Consider the following 17,547-nt stretch of genomic DNA (forward strand, 5'->3'; position numbering starts at 1 on the left):
TTCCAGCTGCTGGGACTGTCTGAAATCCCCTTTCGGGGCTTTGATCAGCCGCCTTCGTCCTGGTCTTTCTCCTCCCTCCTCCCAGAGCAGCTGGGTGGTGGGAAATGGGCGGAGCCTCGCTCCATCACCTCTCCCTACCTTCTCCCCACTCATACTCAGGCATGATCTCTGGCTCTCTCCTTACTGGCTAGCACAACTGGCCATAGTGGGTCCCAAGTGTGCTGCTGCTGCTGCAGTTTAACACACCCCTACCCAGTAGGAAGCCAGGGATGAGTTGTGAGGAAGGCTGCCTCCGGTGGTGGTGCAGTTTACACACCACCTCTTGCTTAGGGCTGTGTCTGCAGTCACAGCCTCGCTCTTAGCCCGGAACCTCTAACCGTTACTTCTAGCTACTGCAAATGGCTGAATTAAAAGGCTTTGGGCAAACATTTAATTTTTAACTTTTTTTTTTTAAATGGCCCCTTCTTTTGAGAAGCACAGTTGTTTTTACCGTGTGACATTTGATTATTTTTAACATTCAAATCAGTTTCCGTTTTGATTGCCTTGTTCAAAGGACACTGGTTTAACATTCACATGGTCCTCCGATAGACACAGATATAAAAGAAAATTCATTCCTCCCCATGCAGGATTTCATCTCTGTCCCATCTCAAACAACAGAGGGGTTAAATTTGTTATGAAAATGAATATGTTGGGGATTAAGCTGCAGTGAAGTGCACTGACCTTTAAATATAAAGTCCAAGTTGTCATTCAATGCAGGTGCTGTGGTTTACGAGGACGTTTTTGTGGGAGGTGGCTCGTTTGCTTTAGATTTTTCCTATCTGAAGTCAGAGCACGCTTCTGATCTAGAGCCTCCATTGATCATCCAGAGACACCAGCTGGATTGCAAAGGCATTTTAGTAACTTTAAATAAAAAAAAATCACAGCTGCTATAGTAAATAGAGCTTTCTTCGAAAACACTCCCTGGCAAAGCATCACAGGGATTCCCTAATCTCTTTGTCTCTTTGCTTTTGTAGGTCCATCTTCCATTTGCTGTTGTTGGCAGTACTGAAGAAGTGAAGATTGGCAATAAGATGAGCAAGGCCAGGCAGTATCCGTGGGGGGTTGTGCAGGGTATGTCCAAAGAGAAACACAAACTCCTTGTTTTTATGCCATCCAGTTTAAAAAAAAAAAATGCTGATCTGTGGAGGCTGCTTGCCAATTTCTGCCCTTGGGCAGTAAGAACTTTGCAGTGGTCAAAAAGGCCATTTGAAAAGCAAAACAAAACAGGGCTTCGTAAGCACTTCTTAAACTTGAGTTTTGTCTCTTGGTCACTTGTGAAAGGCGTGAGTCTACAACCTGACTGACCTGGGGAAGAGCAGCTTAGAATTCAGAGACGTTAGCAAGTATTTCATTTGTAACTTATTTTTCTTTCTTAAATGGTCTCTTCTTATGTCCCTGGCATTTCTGTGCCAGCAAACTACTGAATAACAGGGAATGGTTTGCTTTAGTTTCTTTCTCTCTCTCACACCCAGTGGGATTTTCAAGGAATGCAACATTTGCCTTACTCTCCTCTGATGGAAGCCAATGTGAGTTTTCTCATTGATTGAAATGGGATCAGAGTTGAGCAAATGCTGAGTGCTTGTGAAAAGTCACCCAGAAATTCTAACAAAATGCCAATAAGGCCAAATTCTCCCTTTGGATGTGCTGGTTCCTCTGGAAGTCATTGGAAGCCCCACATCTACCTGCAAATAGAACTCGTCTCTGAGGGCATGTCTACGCTGCATGCTAAGCCTGGGTGTATGGGAGCTGGGCGTGTGGATTTGGTGCCTCCACGTCCACACTTGAGTGTCCACACTGCATTGTAAACCTGGGCTTAGAACTGCTGGGGGTCCCCCAGCTGTGCTACTGTGTCCATGCTGCACTACTCAGACCTTCTGACTCGGATCTGCAGCTTGAGCTGCGTCCACACTGCAAAATACCAGGGCTTGGACCCAAGTCTCAGCAGGAATTGGGCTCTGACCCACCACCCTAGCAGGGTTCAAGGACTCGAGTCCTGAGTTCTTGCTGATCCAAGGTAGACTGAATTGTGTGTGGACAGAAGGGGGGTTTGGACTTGAACCTTGTCAGACCCCTGCTTTAGTGTGCAGTATAGACATACCCTTAATGTTTGAAAAAAACAGCCCAGACTGTATAGACACTGGCAAAGCCTACGCCCTGCAGTTCACCCCCACTGCAGCTCCCCAAGTGGTAGCAATGGTGGATGGCATGAAATGGAGAAGGCCTGGTTATTTTTACCACTGTATTGTCTAATCCTGCCAGCACGGATAGTGCTGATGCCCTGCGCTTGGTGTGCACTCGGGCAGGGGACATAGAGGTATCAGACTGGAAAGCAGCATGTGAGTGACCCAGCACAACAAACTGCAAGAGTGTTTGCAAAATAATTCTTCAGCTGTTAGAATATTTTTCTGCAGTTTCCTCCTGTTCCTGTTGATAACACAAGCTGCTCACTGAGCAACTTGAAACTCGCCAGGTGCTCGATCCTACAACACAAACCAGAGCGACAGCTCTGAGTGAATATGGGTTAGGAAAGAAGCTAGCAGCATGTGGAAATCTCGTACTAGCCATGTGTCAGTTTCCCCTCGTTCCCAGGAGACCTAGTGCTTTATTCCCACTGACAGTGAACCCAGTTTCCACTGCTGTGACATGAAAAAGAGACTTGGGCCCCTAATTTCTAACACACTCTGACATGTGGAACTCCAGACACATACACAAGCTGCATCCGTGCACAGTAAATATTAACCATGAAGAGCAATGGGGAAAACCCGCTGAATGCTGGATGTAACTTTCTTTTTTCTTCCTTGATGGGCCATTTTTCTTTTTGTTTCTTTTGCAGTTGAAAATGAAAACCATTGTGACTTTGTGAAGCTGCGTGAGATGCTGATCCGAGTAAACATGGAGGATTTGAGAGAGCAGACGCACACCCGGCACTATGAGTTGTACAGGCGCTGTAAGCTAGAAGAAATGGGATTCAAAGACACTGACCCTGATAGTAAACCATTCAGGTATGAAAGCATAACAAAGCCCATATTCCTGTGTGGGTGTGAGTCATTAGTGAGTGACAGCAGTTGTTGTTTTTCCTTCTCTACCCTCCTACACTCTCCTTGGGTTTTTGTTTTTTGTTTTCCCTCATCCAAACAGCCAAACATGTCGCCTTTTCAGCACCCCAACTCCTGGCTGGAGTGAGTTAGATCCAAAATTAGACTCTGATTGCGTTGCCACTAAGTCAGCCTGCACCTAAATCTGAGATGTGTGTGCTTTGAGTCACCTGGGAGAGTGAGTAACCTATTGTGAGGGGACAGTGTTTTAATTGTGAAGGGAAACAGTCATGTTAATCCTTGAGATTGTCTGCTGGCACCGATCACTGCAAACAGGATTTCTCTGATCCTTGGCAACACAAACCCAGGTGTGGTCCATAGCTCGAGGTAAAGCTACAGCTTTGTTCTCCTCTCACCGATGCTTGTATAACATCATTGATCTCCATGGCATGTGGGAGAGGAGTCAGACCCCCGATCTGGAAGTAAAGTTTGCCCCTCTCTCGCTTAGGCCAGACTGACAACAGTGTTAAGCTTCAATGACTAGGCGAAGTTCCACCGATGAGTGAGAGGGGAGCCAGGCCCCTGCTCACACTTGAGCTGCCTCGAGAAGTTTATTTGATTTCCTTTCCAGAGAGCAATGACTTAAGATGGGCTCAGCCCTTCCCTTTCAGGAATCCAAGGAATTTCCATTGCTTCCTGTGTACTTGAGGCCACTTTTGCCCAAGTTATAAGTAGAAAGGAAATGGGGAAAGTACCTAATTGTATACATGGGGGTGGAGGCTAGTTTAAAGTACGCCCACCCCCTTTCCTGCAGTAGTCATATTTCCAAAATGAGGGAAACGGTAGCGTAGGGATTGCATCCATTAGTCCTCCCAAGACAAGCAAGCAAATATGCATTCCCTCGAGTCTGAGTAGTGGTCTACAGTGGGCACGTCCACAGCAATCCTGTTCCTCAGCTGGTTTACATTACTCTGTCAGGAGCAGTAAGCATTCTATTCATCTTAAGCCAAGCTGGCTACGAGACCGCAGCAAACTGTTTACACTAAACAGGATGTTGCAGAAAGGAAGCATGTCAATGAGAGGCCAGTATCAGTGAAGTAAAGCTCATTGCAAGAATGCAGGCCGCTGCCTGTGCAGGCTCGAAGAGGTGCTAAAATAGGAGGAAGTGTCTGTGTTCCTTAATAGAAGGTTTTAGGTTTTGCTTTGTCTTTTTGTTTGAGAAGAGGTGGTTTGTTCCTCTCAAAAAACAGACAGTGTCTCTTTACCAGTGTAGTCCCCTTGCTTCTCATGCATTTTCCTCCTCTTTGTGGAATCCTTTCCCTGTCGCTTGGGTTGTTCAATGACCTATTGATTTTTAAAATAAAAGCTAGAATGTTTGTTTTTAAATGGGCAGTAGTTTGGAAACATGTTTTCCTTCATTGGATGTAAATGTTCAGATTCTGGGAGCTTTCTCTGGAATGTAGGTTTATGCCTCTTTGTTTGCTAGCTGAAGTTACAGCGTCTCTTGAGAGCTGCGACTGGAAGAAGTTGCTGAAATCCCAAATGGCCTTGCGTTTATACTCCTCCAGGCTGGAAGTGAGTTTTCCATATGTAACTTTGAATTGCTGGGCCAGATTCTCTGCTGGAATAATGGCAGAGAGGTCAGCGGTGTTGCCCCCACAAAGAATTTGGCCCAGACGGATTCCGGGGAAGTCAGTGGTATTACATCAACAAACGATTTAGCTTGCTGGCTTTCGCGTATCTGAAAGTTTCGCATGAAGGGTGGGATTTCCAACTGCAAAAACCCAGTCTAAAATAATAAGGTGATACGAGTAATTTTGTCTGTCGGCGGGAAAAACCCTGTATGAGCTGGTCAGCCTTCCTCCTTCCCCACCACCCTGCTCTTCTGTTTGTTACCCAGATGTGGGTCATAAGGCAGGATATGATTAAGGGAGTATGGAGTGCTTTCGCTTTGGTTCTGTAAGGCTCTGCTGCTCCCTAGGATACTATATTACAACTGCAGTTTCTAATCTTCACTCAATGAACAGATAAAACTGAGAGCACGCACAGGGAGCGGCTCCGGTGATGAAGAAGGTCGTGTTATCCAGAGCCTATACTTGGACACTAAAGGATTTCAATGAGAGATGGGCCATAAACAGAACCTTCGATCTAAAATGGAGTTTCAGGTCGATTCTGATTCGTTTCTCTGGATCTTTACCTGTTATTACCAGGCTGGGACCGTTTCCAGTCCAGATCCAAAAGAAGCTTCTTTTCATTTTCCCATTCTCAGATGGTGAGAATCTCACAAGAACTGAACCTTATGAGACTTGCACCATTCAAGTGCTGGGAACCCAGCTAGGTCAGTCAGCATCATGAGACTGCTGTCTCTGTCTGATACTGCAGAAGAGCAGCTCCTGAGAGACCCGTTCCTGCAAGGGGCTGTGGGAGCTGGGGTTGCTCAGTACGGTGTGCAGGATTACGCCCAAGCTGTAGCAATTTGAAGGCTGTTTGACTGGGATTGCGCGAAGGACTAATGAAGAAAATCACTGCACACAATGAAGAATAAAGCACTGGCCCGAAGCAGGGGCAAATGTTTCACTAACTCAGTTTTAATTTTCCTCGTTGTGCCTATGCAGAGAACGTAGCCTGTGTGTAAACCCAAAATCCACATCAATGGAGCTTTACTTGGGACTGTTTGTTCTCAGGAATGTAACAGCAAACTCCAGCTATCCTTTTTGACTGAGATTTTCAAAGCCACCGAAGGAATAAAATTAATGGGAATTTGGCTTCCAAATCCCCCGAGTGACTCTGAAAATCGCAGCTCTATGTGTAGGTGTGTGTTGGCCTATTTTATCCCCCCGAGGTCTGCTGCAGCATCTCACTGGGTAGTAAATCAGTGTCAAGAAACAGATTCCTTTGTGTTGATGGAGGAATGAAGAAATTAAAACTGTAAAAGGTGGTGATTCAGAGGAAGAATAATAAGTCCTTTACGAAACATACCAGCCCAGAATCTGTGTTCCGTTAATCCTGGATCCATGGATCCTACATAGGCTAGATGCTGGACAAACAGAGGATGAGGCAAAAAGATTGGGAGCAGAGAGAAATGTATAAGTGATCAGCCGTGGAAGGCTATGTTAGCAGCTGGATTGCAGTAAATGCATATGCAGTAGCTGCGTCTGAAGCTGAGTCACTCTTGCTGCCTGTTAAGTGACTTGCAGACTCTTGCTGCCTGTATCTTTTATAGAACTTCCCAAACTGGAAGTTCCTTCCAGAAAACTGGAATGGAGATCCGGACAATGTGATCAGGTCTCTGCTCTGAAATTCCATGGCAACGCTGAGCGAGGGGTGACATGCCAGGAGCCCGAAAGCCTGGGGCGAATATCTCTGGTCCAGGCACTAAGTAATCTTGACTGTTTTTTCCCTTGTGTATTTGTAACAGTCTCCAAGAGACCTATGAAGCGAAGAGGAATGAATTCCTGGGTGAGCTGCAGAAGAAGGAGGAAGAAATGAGACAGATGTTCGTCATGAGAGTGAAGGAGAAAGAAGCAGAGTTGAAAGAAGCGGAGAAAGATGTGAGTGATTGCTAACCAAAAGGATTAGGCACGGGGGTTTATGCTGGGAGCTTGAAAGGGGCCTAAAGGACTTAGGCATTTGGATCCCACTGATAGTCTGAGAGGAAGGATGGCCCAGTGGTTAGGGCATGCGCCTAGGTGTTAGGAGACGTGGGTTCAAATCCCTGCTCTGCCACAGACTTCCTGTGGGACCTAGGGCAAGTCACTTAGGGCCAGATTTTTAAAGGTGTCCAGGCACCTAAATTGATTTTTCAATGGGAGTTAGATGCCTAAACACCTGGCCTAAGGTCCCTGTGCCTGGACAGCGGGGATAATAGCACTTCCTGGCTTCTCAGGGTTGTTGTGAGGACACAGACATAGAAAACTGAGGGGTTCAGATACAGTGGTTGGAGGGTCGGGGGGAAGCAGATAAATACCATAGGCACAGAGAACTCCCTCTGGCTTCTTTGTAAAACCCCAGCTGCCATGCAACGCTGGCTCTGCAGATCGGAGTCCTCCCTGCCCAAGGAAAGGGGCATACTTACTCGGTCATACCGCTCAGTGGTTCCCCTTGGCCCAAAGCACTGGGGACAGCTGCAGTCTGGGGAGCTGATGGCTTTACAGGATGGCACCCAGCGCTGCAGACTGTCTGGCTTTGAAGGGGCCATGTTTCAACCCTTACAGTCCTTTGAAACCTGGCTCCTGCATAGAGCCTTTCAGCAGCTCAGCACTGTTCTCCGGACTCCCACTCCCGCTGCAGGGTTTCTCAGAGTGCAGCCCCAAAGGGCACAGCCGAACTGTCGTTATCCAAGAGGTCCATGTGAACAGGAGCTGCTCTATGGAGCTCTACGACCGAGGGCCTGATTCCCTGCTTCCTTGCACCTTGTGTCGTCCTGTTATATCTCTGCAAAGGGGGTCGGAGCGGTAGCATTTTGCACCCACTGTCTACTCGCTTTGTGCAAATGTAGCTGTTTCCACATGGTGCAGGGCCGAGGAGAATCAAGCCCTGTGTGTGTAAGTGCACAGATATCTGTGAATGTTATGAGAGATTCTGGGGGGCTTTTCATCAGGTGATCACGTAGCAGTTTTGCTGGTCACCAATGTACAACAGTTTGTCACTACACACACATGAAAACACAAATTGTATGAGTCTGTTCATTAAAATGAACAAGACGCATCGCTCTAATCTTCCCAGTGCTCGGAACTGGGAATGAGTTATCTGGCAGTCCCCAAAAAGCCAGAAGATATGGTGGGAGAGAAATGCTAGTTGGCTTGGGTCTTTCATGCAGTCATCTCAAATCCATGTCAACACTTAAATGAAATGGATGTTTGGGGCAGTTCTCACACGTAGCTTTCCTGCAGCGAAAGGTGAAATCCTAACTTCCCCTGAAGCCCATTAGCAGAATAAGTAGTATATAATCACCCAGCAATACCTCTCTATACTTTGCCCCTCCTTGTAGAATACCAGGAATGTTTAAAATCCCTTTAGGAAAATATCTTTTTAAAATCAGTAAAACTTGGTTTTGTGGTGAAGGCCCTGGACTGGGAAGATCTGCCTTCAATTCCCAGCTCTACCACAGCCTTTCTGTGTGACCTAGGGTAAGATTTTCAAAAGTGCCTCAATGACTTAGGCTTCTTCATGTATAAGAAATTTTCGAAATGGGATTTAGGCTCCTAAATCCCACTGACTTTCAATCTGACCCTTATTCTTGCTCTAGCTCAGTTACATAATACTCCCTTTGGTCGTCTTGTCTGTTCAGATTGGGAGCTCCCACGGGCAGGCGCTGCAGTTTTGCTCTAGTTCTGCTTTACGTGTGTGCAGAGCACGCAGACCAGAGGAACCCCTGTAGGAAGTGCTGTAATTCATACAAATAATACAAAGCAATATTCTTTTCCCCTCCCCTCCAACTCTATCATCCCCTCCCTGTCTGGGCAGCTCCATGAAAAGTTTGACCATCTCAAGCGGACACACCAAGAGGAGAAGAAAAAAGTAGAGGACAAAAAGAAGGAGCTTGAGGAGGAGCTGAGCAACTTCCAGAAGAAGAAGGCAGCCGCTCAGCTACTGCAGTCACAGGCACAACAGGCCGGTTCCCAACAAACCAAGAAAGACAAGGACAAGAAAAAGTAAGGGGCTGTCGCACTACAACCTTGTGGCCTTATTCCAGTGTGTGTGGGGTTTTTTCTGTTGCGTGTCTGTATTTGCTTTTTCCCATCATCAGACTGGAAACTGGGTTTTTTTTACCAGACTGATCAAATAAAATATGATCTCCAAGGGGCGGGCTGGGCCGGGGAGATGATTTTAAGGTTTCATTAGAAGGGTACCGTAAAGTTTAATTTATCCCTCTGCCTGGTTTGAGAGAGCAGTCAGAAAGTGGAGATCTAATCTGTGATTTCTCAAGCATATTCGGAATCAACTTTGAGGCACTAAGGTTACAGACTTATTCTCATGAGCCTCATAAGAGCGTCTCTACGTGTGCTTCCTTCCCCCATTTATACTTTTAAATATAGTTCCTGATTCTAAATACTTTAGGGTGGCGGTTATAGCTATAAACGCCTTTAAAACCAAAAGCTTAACAGCCATGTCATTTTGACATGGAACATCCTAGTGCCAAAAAGTGAATACTTGGTGGGTTTTTTTTGTTTTTGTTTTTAAACTATGGTACCTATAATTACAGGTTAATTTAATCCATGTAGTATCAATTCAACATAATAAGATAGCACAACTGATGCATCTAGCAAAAGATAAATGGCATTGTATTTTCTATTATGTATTTACACTCGTGAGGCAAATTCTACTCTCAAATACTTATGGGGCTTCCGAATGGCAGAATGTATCCAAGGGCAGAATTTGTCCCTGTATTGCCTTAAAAAAACCCCAAACTGTCTCGGGATTGGAGACTTACAATGAAACCAAACAAGTTTGACAGAGCTGAAATAGAATAAGAATGGATTGTCTGTATAGCAGAACAGGACAATCTATTCTAAGAGGCCAGTCTTAGGTAAGAAGTACCAATAGTTCCCCTCTACGATTCTCAGATAGGCTTCCCCTTGGATTCCTTCCCAGGTTGCCTGAGATAAAAGCACACATTTATGTTACTGAAATCCTATACCCTATAAAGAGGATGATACTGTAGAATCTCACTGACTAACACACTTTTTAATCCACACAAAACACTGTTGTCTCCAGACCTCAGTAAATGTTTAATAGCCAGTGCTCCAGCAAGGTCTTGCATTATACATATGGCATAGGGCATTTCCTGGTATGCTCATAAATAATTAATACTAAGCTGTTGCTGACAAAAGAAAAATGCTTGAAGTGCAATTAATGATGTGGCATGTTTTGCTTTTGAGTTGGTCACCTAGGGCTTGTCTGCACATGGAGTTATTCAGGAATGGCTGGTGTGCTTTAAATTCCCATCCGATCTTAATCTGAATTAACTCTCAAGTGCGGGGAAGACCTTGCTAATTGACTAACTTCAACTATTCACAAGAGCACTAGTGCGAACTAGTGAGCTTCTACTTTATTTCGTGTACACTAGTGTATTTTTCTACAATGGGCAGTGGCACCGTGCTCTCATCCTTGTACCAGCAGAAGCCGGAGTGTGTGTCTCTCGTTTCTGCTGCTGGATCAGTGCTCTGAAAATCACACCCAGCAAAGGTGTTTAAAACAATGAAGAGCCAGTTCCTCACTTGATGTAAATCAATGTAGCTCCTATGGAGCCATGCTGGCTTACTCTAGCTGAGAATCTGGCTCTAAAAGCTTACGCAAAGACCAGCATAGAGAAAATACAGCATTTTCATGTGTACTGGAAACTCATTTAATTAAAATAATCCAAAAAGCAGATCAGTACAGAACTAATATCTGGCAAGAACCTTCCTAGAATGCTGACATTTCTCCCTTGCGCATTCTCTGTAAATAGGCTAGACTGGAAGGGTCCTGCCTGGCATGGCTGTTCCCACATTGTGTTCCCCTAGTATTATGGCCTTTTTCTAAGTCTCTTGGAACTTTTGATGCCCTTTTTCTACTCAGAAATCTTTTAAATGGCGCTGCTAATTTAATATTTATATAAAATCTGCAATAGGTTTCTTCATCCCTTCTGTATCAGACTGAAGCTATATGCAGTGGGGTTTGGTTTTGTAACTTTCAATAGTAGACGTTAGCTACTAGCTGTTCCTGTGAATTCTTCTGGCACCTGCGTGAGATTGGTGTATTAGATACGTCATGTTTCTAGTTGCCATTACAAATCACATGGTTTCTATTCTGCCACAGAAATCCAGTCATGAGGAACATGCACTTTGCTTTGTAAATATGTTTAAAACAGTCCTGCCTCTCGGTATCATTCCACACCAGCTGTTGGGAGTTGCTCAAATTATTTTATAATGTTCAAATTGCTAACAGAAGCTGGAAAGGAAAATGCAGATGCATCTGCATTGTAGCATATCTTGGTTCCTAAAACCTTTTAAATTTCCTCTTGCACTCTAGTGAAATGCTACAGTTTTAATAGATATGGGTTTTTATTCTTATTGTTGAACTGTGGTGGCATGACTCTGATGTTTTATACAATTACCAGTGGAAATCAGGCTAATCCCTGAAATGCTCTCAGCTGGATTTCCCTTGTAGCCTCCCCAGAATGCAATTTATTGGACTGCTTCTTTTTAACGGTGGAATTACACATCTGTAACTTGGACCACTGAGACAGTATAAAAATTCTGCACAAGCCAGAACGATGAAACAGGACCAACGAATCAGGAAAATAGGACAATAGAGAATAAGACGGAGAATATCTTATTGCCCTTATATAAATGGATGGTACGCCCACATCTTGAATACTGCGTACAGATGTGGTCTCCTCATCTCAAAAAAGATATACTGGCACTAGAAAAGGTTCAGAGAAGGGCAACTAAAATGATTAGGGGTTTGGAACGGGTCCCATATGAGGAAAGATTAAAGAGGCTAGGACTTTTCAGCTTGGAAAAGAGGAGACTAAGGGGGGATATGATAGAGGTATATAAAATCATGAGTGATGTGGAGAAAGTAGATAAGGAAAAGTTATTTACTTATTCCCATAATACAAGAACTAGAGGTCACCAAGTGAAATTAATGGGAAGCGGGTTTAAAACAAATAAAAGGAAGAAGTTCTTCACACAGCGCACAGTCAACTTGTGGAACTCCTTGCCTGATGAGGTTGTGAAGGCTAGAACTATAACAGGCTTTAAAAGAGAACTGGATAAATTCATGGAGGTTAAGTCCATTAATGGCTGTTAGCCAGGATGGGTAAGGAATGGTGTCCCTAGCCTCTGTTTGTCAGAGGGTGGAGATGGATGGCAGGAGAGCGATCACTTGATCATTACCTGATAGGTTCACTCCCTCTGGGGCATCTGGCATTGGCCGCTGTCGGTAGACAGGATACTGGGCTAGATGGACCATTGGTCTGACCCAGTATGGCCGTTCTTATGTGCTAGGTGCTGTACAACCATATGCTTAAGTGCTTGCCTAAATCCCATCTTGATCCCATTATCTTAGTTGTGGCCTTGGCATTTCTTCATACCTACGTGTTCCAGTGGCAGTTGCTGGCAACGAGTGTGGTCAAGGCACAACCAGAGTAGGTCCTTAAATGCTTCTCGGCTCTTGCCTGTTCAGTGGTTTGAGCATTCCCCTGCTAAACCCAGGGTTGTGAGTTCAATCTTTGAGGGGGCCATTTAGGGAACTGGGGTAAAAATCTGTCTGGGGATTGGTCCTGCTTTGAGCAGGGGGTTAGACTAGATGACCTCCTGAGGTCCCTTCCAACCCTAATATTCAATGATTCTATGATTAATAGGTTGTCAGCTGCGTACCTAGATGTGTGCATTGTATTACTTGCAATTTCTCAGACAGGCACAGGAGTTGGAACTTTTTTTGTTTGGCTGCTTTAATGTAAAGTCACTTTGTAACACAGTACAAGAAACTTCGCTTCCAACTTCCTTTTAATGAAAGGGATTTTCAAACCCGTATTCTGTCCTGGTAGAAGTCCTTAAACTACACCATGCAGGGTGTTCAGTTGGGACCTGAGACAACAGCCATTGAAGAGAGACTCCAATTGATTTCAGTGGGATCCGGATCAGACTGGTAGGCTACATTTTCAAAAGTGATGAGTGACCTTAAAGTGCCCAACTTGAGCTGTCTTAAAGGGGCCTGGTTTTCAGAAAATGTTAAGCATCCGCTCTCTGAAAATCAGAATCCCTTTTAAGGTGTCTTAGGTTGGGCCTGCAAAATCACTAGCCACTTCTGAAAATATTGGCCTAAGTCACTATCAAACAGTAACCTAGTTTGGACTAACTATGTGGTTTGTTTGTTTTTCTCCACTCAGTTTTTCTTTGCTTTTGCTTGTCATATAGAATAGAATTGACTCCGATTTTAAAATTTGTTTCACTCCTTTTAAAATTCATAATCCATTTGCATGGGCGTCCACCGAAGCAGAACGCTGGTGTCAGCTCTCCCATCTTTCTTTCTTTCTTTTGGGTTTCTATTATTTCTAATGTTTTTTTTTGTTTTTGTTTTTTTTAACTTGCAGTGCAAGCTTCACATAAAGCCTGGCAAGCCAAGGATGTTCCTGCATTCACCTGCTTTTGCAGTAACGTGTCTCTGCCATCTGTTTTGGTTTTTGTTTTAAACACCAATAACTATTAACTCATTTAATAATGGAGTGGGTGGGAGAAAGGTGGGTGAAGCAGTGAGCATCTGGAAATTGAGGCGGGGGGCGGGGTTGTTTTTGTTTGAAAAGTTGATGCCATTTCTCTCTCTGGTAAGAACAGCAGCAATAGATCAGACCTGCCACTTGGCTTTGAATTGAGAGCAAGACTTGTGTGTCAGTGGCTTGATCCTAGGCCACTTAAAGACATTGGAAGGGTTTCAGGATAAGGCCTTAAATGCTGCTGTTACTCGTTTGCACACACTGCTCTCAACAGGCCAAACTGATTCCCCTTACTTGCACTGAATAGCACAAGTACTCCCATGGAAATCTGTGAGTTACTATTCAGTGGGAATAAGATCAGTGCAAACTTAGCCAGAGTCTCCCCAGTGTATTGCTAAACCCAGAAGTCCACTTAAATGAGTTTCTTTGATAGCTGACTTGTAAGACTGTAGAAATCCCATTGTTAGGCTTTTGTGTGTGTAGGTAACAAAAGAGCAACTGACCTTGCATGCTTATTCTTGCATGAGTTTTTTACCTTATGGATAATGACTTTTGGCCTGGCTTTTTGTTATTCACCCAACAGGTTAAATATTTTTGCAATAACTCTTCTCTATTAAGTGTTGTGGCTAACCACTAAAAACTGTGCAGTGTGCATCAAAAGGAGCTGCAAATTCCCAGGACAGGAGGTTTCTCCCCTCTATTGCTTTGAAATCAAGAGTCCTTCATCATCAAAAACTAACCCGCTGACCGAAACCCATCCCAAAACTTGAATACACTTTCCACAGATTGCCTGAGTAGAAGAGTCATCCAGCAAACACATAAGCACAAGCGTAACTTTACTCATGTGATATAGTTCAGTTGACTTTAGTAGGAGTCCTCACGGGAGTAAATGTTTGCACATGCTTATGTGGTTGCAGGATCAGTCTTGGAACATAGTGTCTTCTGTTGGTAAGTGCCAGTGAACCATTAAAGGAGTTAGTTAAACTCCATTAACTTCAGTTACTCTGGCTCCTAAAGTGGAGAGAGAATATGGCTGTTCACACTCTTTACTGGGCTAAGATGTAGCTTATCTTGCTTGACAAAGGCATAATAAAGGTAACATCAATGCACTGATCAGCTTTGCGCAGCCGGCGAAGGCTTGGGATGCAAACAATAGTTTGCATTAACAAACGGTGACTGAACATCTAGCATAAGCCAGGCCCTTTTTTTAGGGCGTACTTGGTGTGAAAATTGACCTAACTGTTTAATTTGTATTTTCTGTGCCATTCCTTTTCGGACAGAGTCTTTTCCTTTCTGATACATTCCAAGAAGTGGTGACCCATGTTTACCCTATGACTTCTGGATTTCTCTCTCTACTGCTGATGTTCTGCCAGCTTTCCCTCTGCTCCTAGCTAGGTAGTCTCCTGTTTCTTTCTTTAAAGCGCTCTTGAAATTAACCCTCTTCACCTGATTCCCCCACATTCCAACTTTGCTTGTTTCTACCCAAGCACAGGGGTTGTGTAACTACATTCACAAAGGCAGGTTTGTGGGGGGTGGTTTTGTTCTCTCTCCCCTCCCCCCCCCTGTAAACATGGCTCTTAGGGGAGGGGAAAGGGGTGGCTGGACAAACTGCATAAATTTAAGCAGAGGAAAGACTGGGAAGAAACTATTTTGAAATTCAAGCTAAGTTGTCGTGAACATCCGCATCATTGGAAGGACTGACAGTTGCAGTAGCCAGGTTTAAATAGCAGTAAAAATCAGAGATCCTTGCAGTTTTGCTTCAGCTTAGCCTTACAAACTCACTTGGTATTGAACACATGAAACCAGTTTCCTAACCATGGGCTGCATTTGATCGTGCAATATGCTCAAGTTTGAAGCTTGTGTAGTGTGCTTCCATCAGCTGTCTGTGTGTGTCCTATGTTTAATTAACACAGGTGGGGGCAGGGGAGGGTTGTGCCAAGTAAGAGAACTTAATTTTAACGTTAGTTTCTCCTGCTCAGTTTAAAAACCCTTTCAAGGGAAGCTTGGCAGAGAAAATTAGCTGAGACTAGGTGGTTTTTATTTTGGACACAAAACTGTTGCCAAATGTATTAAATGCTGGGGGGAGGGATTGGTTTGTTTCCCTTTTTAGCAAAGAACCATCGTTTTGGAGAAGCTGGGAATAAAATTTAAACTTGCAATTTTTTTTTTTTTTTTTTGGTCTAATGGCGCACTAACTCTTAAAAATCCCGGGCCATGTTTAGCTTGTTACTGCTGCACTTCTTTCCTTTCTGTATCTATGCCTTTTTCACAGTAGTCCCTGGCTCTGCACGGAATAAGGGATACCCTCAAATCTAGTTGGATGTGCTTTTTCACCTTTGCATGTAAGTACAGCAGCAAGAGACCTCTCTGCCCACTTTTGAAATGAACGAACGTTGACTTTTCTACAAATGGCAAAGCTGAGGGTTCTTTAAAAACTTTTACTAAACAATAACCATCTTCAGCTGGGATTTTCAAAAGGACCAAAGGGAGTTAGGCACCAGCTCCTATTGGCTATTAGGGACCCCAACTCATTTGAAAATTCCAGCTTAAGGTAGCATTAGCTTTTTCATGACAGCTATGTAACCCTAACTCTCTTGCTTGTGAAGATCTGCAAAGGGTAGGATGTTTAAAAAGCAATGACTAGTCACTGATAATGCTGCATTTACCGGAGGTGCTGGGATGTCCATTTTTAGGCTGTTATAAATGAGCAGGAACAAACAATGGAGCATGCAGATCTATGCATTAAAGCACTCCTTGGATGTGGAATAAAACCCATAGGCAAAGTCTGAATGACACACTGGCCACTGGGGAAGACTGATACTTGTTCCAAAATGCGCTGCTGTGAGTATTGGGGGTTGACTTTCAAAAGCACAGATTAGGCACCTTATTTCCACTGACTTGACATCTCCTTGGTTATAAAGGGGTCATTGTTCAAGAGTGCTCAATATTGCCCTCACTGCTGCTCTTTAAATCCTTGGGGAAACTCCTCTTGATGTTTCAAGGAGTAGAGTTAGAGTTAGGCCAACACCGAAGGCTCTGGAAAATCCCACCCTGTGTATAATATTTTATCTAAGAATGAGGTAAATAGTGTGCCCTTTCTTCCCCGGGCCTTGGGACTGTGGTTATCCTCAGTGGTAACTACGGCTACCTGAGTACTTCCAATAATCCATGTCGTCTTTCAGTATAGAGTGACATGTCATGTTTTGTGGCTGATGGGAAAGGGGGAATTACAAGGTATTCCACTCAGTGGCATCTCCAACAGCTAGTAAAAACTGGCCATGGTTCTGATCTGCAGACTGCATCCACTCAGCTGCCAAGCCAGACTCTGTGTTCCTAGCTATGGGCTACTGGGAGTTTTCTTAAATACAAGATCACTTATCCTTTTGCTGCCTTGTATATATGTTACCTGCTTATAACCCTGTCAAGAAGACTTTTGTATTTGTGTCTTTTAAAAAACAAAACAAAAAAAACACCTTTATTTTATTTAACACAATCAGTGGGTTTTTTTTCCAAGTAGTTCTCATTCTACTTTTAAACTGTTGTGATGAAAACCAGCAATGTCTTGTGTGGGTTATCAGATCTGTCCATTTGAATCATGTTGTGATTTGCCAGTCTCAAGCTGTTTCTAACAGCTTATTCCTGTCACATCCTTTCTCCAAGGAGCCCAGCTGCATTTACAGTATAGATCATCTAGAAGGGCCAGGGTGTGACAGCATGGGATTATACAAATAGGAAGGGTGTTTTTTTAAACTAACTGAAAATAAAGCTGTGAACAGCAGTAGGAATATTTTTAAATATATGCTGATGGCCTTTAAACTAGAGGTGTAGAACATTACTACCTTGCTCTTTGAAAATAACCCATGTTTTTGTCCAAATGACTGTATACCTCCAACCACTGTTAATGCAGAAGTATATATGTATGACTCTTAGATGTCTTATTGATGTCAAAATATTTCATTTCTGAAGTTCAAAATGAATCATAGCCTTCCGCCACAGTTCAGTTCCTTTTTTTGTATGTGCTCTGGGGTGCACATGTGAATTGTGCCAACACACAAAGCGGGAAAAGGGAAATATATTTTTACCCAAACACTCTAGTTTTTGTGTGGCCTTTGTAACTTACTTTTGTTGTGGTTGCTGGCTGTTGGGTGAAAAAAGGAAGTGAACGTATGTGTGAACGCCAAGGGTGATGTTTTCATGCTTGCTTGATGTTGATGCAGGCCTTTCTTGTTCTTTGGTTGATTGCTTTTGGGATGTGCCAAGGCGGGTCACAGT

General features: G+C 43.9%; 1 protein-coding gene and 1 long non-coding RNA gene across 6 annotated transcripts in view; one reads left to right on the forward strand and one right to left on the reverse strand.

The window, feature by feature from the left end:
• Positions 1-17,547, forward strand: part of SEPTIN11 (septin 11) — a 74,017-nt gene that overhangs the window by 54,680 nt on the left and 1,790 nt on the right. For 4 of the 5 annotated variants that reach the window (XM_039542133.1, XM_039542129.1, XM_039542130.1 and 1 more), the window contains exons 6-9: positions 1,014-1,110; positions 2,873-3,041; positions 6,493-6,625; positions 8,541-8,728. In XM_039542133.1, coding sequence (XP_039398067.1) covers positions 1,014-1,110; positions 2,873-3,041; positions 6,493-6,625; positions 8,541-8,728 — 587 coding nt within the window. Of the gene's footprint in view, positions 1-1,013; positions 1,111-2,872; positions 3,042-6,492; positions 6,626-8,540; positions 8,729-13,155; positions 17,363-17,547 lie in introns of those variants that run through there. The other variant, XM_039542131.1, reaches the window with a different exon arrangement.
• The window catches only part of LOC120406928, a 33,357-nt gene that overhangs the window by 11,167 nt on the left and 4,643 nt on the right, over positions 1-17,547 (reverse strand). The gene's annotated exons all lie outside the window — the stretch shown is intronic.

This window comes from Mauremys reevesii, linkage group 5, assembly GCF_016161935.1.
Source record: "Mauremys reevesii isolate NIE-2019 linkage group 5, ASM1616193v1, whole genome shotgun sequence".
Classification (NCBI taxonomy): Eukaryota; Metazoa; Chordata; order Testudines; family Geoemydidae; genus Mauremys; species Mauremys reevesii.